We start from the raw sequence: 6,191 nt of genomic DNA, 5'->3' as shown, positions 1-6,191 counted from the left end.
AGGGGGAAGTGGGTTCGATCCCTGGTTGGGGAACTAAGGTTCTGCAAGCTGCATGGTGCAGCCAAAAAATATCAAAATCATTCGAATTCTGTACCTGCATTTTTCAAATACCACAAAAGGGACAGATATCCAGACCACAGTTATACTTTAAAGTCCCTCTTTTCTTCCCAACCACACGTCCTTCACACACTACAGGTGTCCCTGTTCCCCTGTCTTCAGCACCCCACCAATACCTCTCTGTTTCCCTTCTTGTGAGATTTTCCTCATCATCTTTCCTGTCACTCACCTCTAGTGTGTGTGTGCACATGTGCGTGTGTGCATGTTTGTATTAAGGGGGTGACCTCTCCACCTTTCTCTATCACAAAAGCCCCAAAGAATCGCACCAACTCAGAAAGACCCTCCTCAGACGGTAGGTAGGGGACAAAACCACAGGCAAAATCCTCCAGTGGGTGGGGAGGAAAAAGCTTTAAGCATCCCATCTGGTCATGCTAAAGTGGTTGGCTGTGTGCTCCTTGAAGGCCAAGTGGGACATGTTAGTTTGGTGTCCCTTACACTGGGCTTAGCACACAGTTAGGGACTTAATGTTCGTTCATTCAATGTGGGAGCACTGAGAATCGATCAACAACTCTTGTGCTGGGGGTTGCAAGAGACATTCCACAGAGATGTTTGACCTAGGCCTGTAAACAAGGAGATTACCTCAGGCTGCTCAGAATGACATCACTTCCTTTCAAGTGGGGGATAAGGTGGTGGAAGTTAAAGGTGAGGGAAGGTGAAGAGAAGGAGGAAATTCCACTGGATGGCTTTTTTTCCCCCCTCTATGAAAAAGGAGAGTTGGTGTATGGGATGCGGAAGAGGCAAAGATTTGGAAAAGCCAGTGTGGAGGTGGAGGACTTCACACTTGCTGGAATGAATTAGACACTTGCTGGACCATGGTAAAGGCTCATCTGAGGGTGAAGGAAATGATTTGTGCGTTTGATCTTTGGGGAGACTCACTCAGGTGGTTGGATTACAGTAGTGATTGGGGCTCCATCACTTAACAGGGAGAAAATGAAATGGATAAAGGGAGTGGATGGCTCCCTAACACCGATGAATGACTACACATTAGACAGTGGGGGGTGGGGGGGGCGGACAGCAAAAGTAGCAGTTTTGTTTGGAGGGGGAGGAGAACTGGAGCTTGAGATTTAGAGTGAACCGGTGTGTAGATCTTGGGCCTGCACGGCTAAAGTGCGGGCAAAGTCATGGAGATGATGTTAAGGAACTGAGACCAGGCTGGCCCTGAGGATGTCCAAGTCGTCCAGAATCCAGGGTGGTTCCATGAGCCACGTGCCAGCCCCCCACCTCCACCCCGATTGGCTGACAGTGAAGCATAGTTGAGAAGATGGCGACTCAGCGAGAACTTCAGCGGAATAGGTCTGTACACACAGCGGGCGTATACTGTGCAGGAGGGTGGTGAGGATCTTGGGGAATGCGCGGTCCCTTTCTCCAGCCTGGACGAAGACAGACAGTGTGGGACGGCGAGAGAGTCTGGGTGGTGTGCAGAAGTGGGGGTCCATCTCTGCACCAACGGAGGGGGAGAAGAGACAGGACTGTATTTCCAGAAGCAGTGCGCAGCAGCTGCGGACACACAAAATTACTTGGTGACCCTCTCTGAGCTTAGACGGTAAAGCGTCTGCCTGTAATGCGGGAAGACCTGGGTTCGACCCCTGGGTCGGGAAGATCCCTTGGAGAAGGAAATGGCAACCCACTCCAGTCCTCTTGCCTGGAAAATTGCATGGATGGAAGAGCCTGGTAGGCTACAGTCCATGGGGGTCGAAAAGAGTCGGAGAGGACTGAGGGACTTCACAGGTTCACTCTGAGCCCATTGGCCCAATACGAAGGCGGGCTGGAATTTGGTTGCTACCCTAAGTGAGGGAAACCGAGGACTACAGGGTGAAAATGGCGGAGGCGGGGGGTTAAGCTCGGCCTTGAACGGCTAGACAAGCCGGGGCAGGGCCCTTCGGTGGCGTCGCGCGTCTCCATGACGACGCGGCGCGGCGCCCGGAAGAGGGCGGGGCTTCTGCTGCAGCTCCTGCTGGCGAGGCATCTCTGTGACGCCGGGGGCTGGGCCTAAATGGCTAAACCCGAGAGGCTCCCGGGGGGGTTTGAACTGGCCAATGGGCGAGCTGCCGACCGGGTGTCGGAAAAGGAGGCGGAAGCGGGGAGGAGTCGCCGCCGGGGCCGGACTGCATCCGCCGCGGCGTCTCCATGGCACGGCCCTGGCCTCCGACTTCAACGACTTCATAAGGCGGCGTTTCTGGGCGCAGCCGTGTCGCTCCTGGTGAGAGGCCGCCGGGAGGCGGGACCCAGGCCGCTCCGGGTTGGGGGGGCGCCCCCTTCGGGATCGCTAAGTCCGCTACCCAGACATCCCCCCTCACCCACCCAGGCCGCCCCCCGCCTGCACGCTTGTCCCGCTCGGGTCAGAATCTGGACGATCACCCCCCCTGCCCCGCCCACCGGCGCGGGCCTTCTCCTCCCGCTAACGGGCGGGCCTCTCCTCACCTGGCCACACCGGCAGGTCGCTCTGCCACCTCCTCCTCTGCTGCCCTCCGGCAGGGCTTCGCACTCCTCTCTATGGGCAGAAACGGGGCCCCTCCAGCCCGCTGGTGGGTGGTCGTCCTTCCTCTCTCCGCCGACGGAGACTGGGCCCGCACCCTCTTTTGCCCCGGCCGGTGGGCCCCGCCCCGTCCGCCTCGCCCTCCCTGGAATTCATCGGCCCGACGGTTATTTGGGCCGGGCTCCTCGTAGGCAAGCGCTGTCCTCGGGGACCGCCTCTCGACCTGGTTTAGAAGGGCCTCCCTGGTTCAGCGGGCTTCCCTCCTGGGGAATCCTGCCCCCGGCTCCCTGCCACAACCCGGCGTCGACCCCGCTCTTAACTCGGATACTAAAATCCCAGCGGCCGCCGCTGCTGCTGCGCCCCTGGAGCAGTTTTTCCCTCCGCCGTCGGGGGGTGGTCCACTCGCTGCCCCCTTTGCCCCGCCCCAGCAGCCTCCGCTCCTCCCTCCTCCAATTGCTATTGGCCTTCTCGGGTGTCTATTCTGCCGGGAACGCCCCTTCTCCTAGGAGACTGTTGCCCTGGCCCCGCCCCGAATGTCCCTCCAGCTCCCAGCGCCGGTTCCGGCCCTCTGGGGCCCTCTTGGGGCCTAGCGGTTTTCTCCCAACTTCCTCGCAACGCTAGCCAGCATCTCAGGTTTCCACCACTCCCGCCGCTGGTGACCACCCCACCATCCCTCTCGCTGGGGGGCCTGGGTGTGGTGGTCCTTTTCCCTCGAAGTTCCGCCCCCTGTTGTCCCTCCCTAGGGAGCGGAGCTCTCACCGCCCTTGCCCACCGGGTCGCTCAGCCTCTCTCCTATCTTCCTCCCCACCCCCACCCCACCCCACCCCCCAACTTTGGCAGGACAGTTGCTGTGCGACCTGGACAGTAGAGGAGCGTCTCCCAAGTTTTCATCCAACAGCCACCCCTAAAGCTTCCACCCTCCTCCCCTGAGAGGACGTTTGATGCCGGGCCCCTGAGATTCTCATTGACAAGCCCCTCTGGGTCCCCCTGAGCCAGAGCCTGCTGACCCATTTGCCCACCTTTGCGGCTTTGATGCCTAACCATGTCTGCCTCATCCTCAGGCGGCTCCCCCAGGTACTGCCGTTGTGGGGGGCACCTCTGCCAATAGGGCAGGGGAAACGTGGGCAGGGGCTCCCAGGCGGGACTGGCTGAAGGATTCTTTTCCCAGCTTCCCTGTTTCTGTGTACTGAAGGCCTGGGCCAAAACATTCAAAACTAATTTTTAGGAGGAAGGAGGAAAATGCACTCACATGCCCTCTCTGCCTCCCTCTGGCCCTCTTTCCTCAGGTGCCCCAGTTCCTGGTAGCAAATAGGATCACCATTGTTGTCAGTGGAATACTAGGCTCAGATCTTTTTTGAAAGGAGGCTAGGTGTCAGTAAATAACCATGTAAGAAGTGGATGTCGCAGTTAGCCATATGTTTGATGGAATCCAGGTAGTCTGATGGAAAGCCTACTGAGAAAGAGAGCTTTTCCACATCTATTGACTTTTAAGTGTTCACAAATGATCTGAGGAGGAGAAACACCTGTCTACCCAGGTTTGGTAATTCCTTTGCTAGATGATTAGTAGGACTCTATTTATTGTTTTCTTTTTTACCAAGGTGTGACATACATACAACAAAGTTTGTGCTAAAGTGCTTGAGAATTTTTCGTTGCATTTTTATATTGCGGGTTTTTTTTTCCCCAAAATAAGGGAGGGTGAGGACAAGTTCGTATTTTGGGGTCTGTCTTTTAGGCAGTGGGATGGATCACATGTACTTTTCAAGTCCCTTCCTGTCTTGGAGTTCTTGGATGTACTGCTGCCAAAATTTGGAGATTAAATATTTGCTTTATTTGCATATTTGGTGAGGGGGCCATTTATGTATAAGTAAGATGTGGTATTACAAAAAATAATAGTAACCCTACGTCTTAGGTGCTTAAAGGGTAGCAAGTGAAATATTTTAGGTAATAATCATTTTTCATCCTCTTAGTTGAATATTTGATGATTAGTTTTATGAGACTGAGTCACAAAGACTATTCCAGAGCCTATGGCTCTGTCTTTTCAGGTCAGTCGTTCCCTGAGCATCGTCCCAGGCAGTATTCTGGGCACTTTCACCCTCATCCAGGCTACTATGTTGACTGTTAGCCACATGCTGTCTGCTTTTTGTCTCCTGAAAGGATGACAGCTGGGCTTTTCAGTAAAAGGTCACAATAGTGTGACGCAATGGCAGGCTAAAAAGCCAGCGCTGCGAATGCTCATTGCCCCATGTTTCCATCCTCCTGCTGGGCACACCATGAGTGTTTGGTGCTCGTGTCAAGGGAACCAAGTAATTCCAGACTGGCTGTCCTAGCCGTGAACTCGTTAGCCACCATATGTAGTATATAACTTCGGGAGAGCTAAGAAATAAAAGAGCCCTAGTTTTCTGCTTATAATCTGGCTCTTGTGCCTGGGTACAGGTTTCCATCGTGTGGAAAGAACGGAGTAACGAGTCTAACGCAGAAAAAGGTCTTGAGGACACCTTGCGGCGCACCCAGTGTTACCGTGACGGTAGGTGACATGCGCTCGGAGCAGCCCCTCCACCTGCGGTCCAGCCAAAAAAAAAAAAACGCATGCTTCTGCTGGCACCCCGGTGGCCAGGCGCTCTGTTAAGTGCCTTCATACATAGACTGCTCATGGATGGATTCAGTTTTGCCTGTGGTAAGGCTGCCGGGTGTGAGGAGGTTGTCTTAACCTAATCTTTCAAGACAAATTTCAAAAATAATGAAACAAATTTTCAAAAAAGAAAGAAGGAAAAAAAAGTAAAAGAACGGGGATTGATAGGAGCTGCTGGTGGGCAGGGGGTCTGTGTTTGGCCCTGCTTATGTTGTCTTTAGAAGCTGTACAACCTTCTCATCTCGGCATTTCTTCCAGCTTTCTGTCTTGATCGTCTTTTACCTGCTTGCTGCTTGTCGTGTCTTGCACCCTAACCCTTCTGTGTATTTCCCATGCTAATCCACATGCCCCGTTTAGAATCCGGAGTGGCGGCCCCACCCGCTTTCCAGCTGTGCTGTGCTGCATCTCAGGAGGAGCCGTGCATTCCAGCAGGCTTGCAAAGAGATGGAGCTCTGAGGACCCCGGGGCCTTGGGTTTGGGACTCTTGTGTAGAACCCGTGGGTCGCTCAGCCCCTTTTTCTTGGGCAGCCTTGGGTCTCCCCACTGGTCTTCAGTTGGCATCTCTGCATGAGCCTGCTGAACGGCACACCCGCCTCGCTTCCCGCCTGCATGCCAGTAATGCTGGTCGCTGTCCTGCTCGCTTGGTGGCTAGGCTTTCAGTGGCCCCCAGAGGCTGTGAACTCGGTTTTTATGCCCAGTTTACTCATCCGCAGATCAACCTTTTTTGTGTTGTCCTCCCCCTCCTGCCAGAAGCGAACCATGAAGGACCGCTCTTCAACTCCCCCCTTACATGTTCATGTGGATGAGAACACCCCTGTCCACGTCCACATAAAAAAACTCTCCAAAACATCAGCGACCAACAGCCAGGTAGGAGCATGCCAGGGGGGTGAGGCCAACACACTCACTGTCAGAGGTCGGTCGCCTGGTTGGAAGGTAGGCAGGACAGTCACCCAGAAAAGGCAGCAGTAG

At 54.6% G+C, this 6,191-nt stretch overlaps 1 protein-coding gene across 5 annotated transcripts in view; it reads left to right on the top strand.

Annotated features, from left to right (window-relative positions):
* The first annotated feature begins 2,153 nt into the window (after positions 1–2,153).
* ODF2 (outer dense fiber of sperm tails 2) overlaps positions 2,154–6,191 on the top strand; it is a 29,713-nt gene continuing 25,675 nt past the window's right edge. For 3 of the 5 annotated variants that reach the window (XM_065928338.1, XM_065928337.1, XM_065928342.1), the window contains exons 1-3: positions 2,154–2,317; positions 5,027–5,117; positions 5,973–6,089. In XM_065928338.1, coding sequence (XP_065784410.1) covers positions 2,154–2,317; positions 5,027–5,117; positions 5,973–6,089 — 372 coding nt within the window. Of the gene's footprint in view, positions 2,318–5,026; positions 5,118–5,935; positions 6,090–6,191 lie in introns of those variants that run through there. The other 2 variants (XM_065928339.1, XM_065928341.1) reach the window with 2 other exon arrangements.

Source organism: Muntiacus reevesi, chromosome 3 (assembly GCF_963930625.1).
Source record: "Muntiacus reevesi chromosome 3, mMunRee1.1, whole genome shotgun sequence".
Taxonomy (NCBI): domain Eukaryota; kingdom Metazoa; phylum Chordata; class Mammalia; order Artiodactyla; family Cervidae; genus Muntiacus; species Muntiacus reevesi.
The sequence above is the reverse complement of the archived record's forward strand: the minus strand, read 5'-3'. Positions and strand labels throughout refer to the sequence as shown.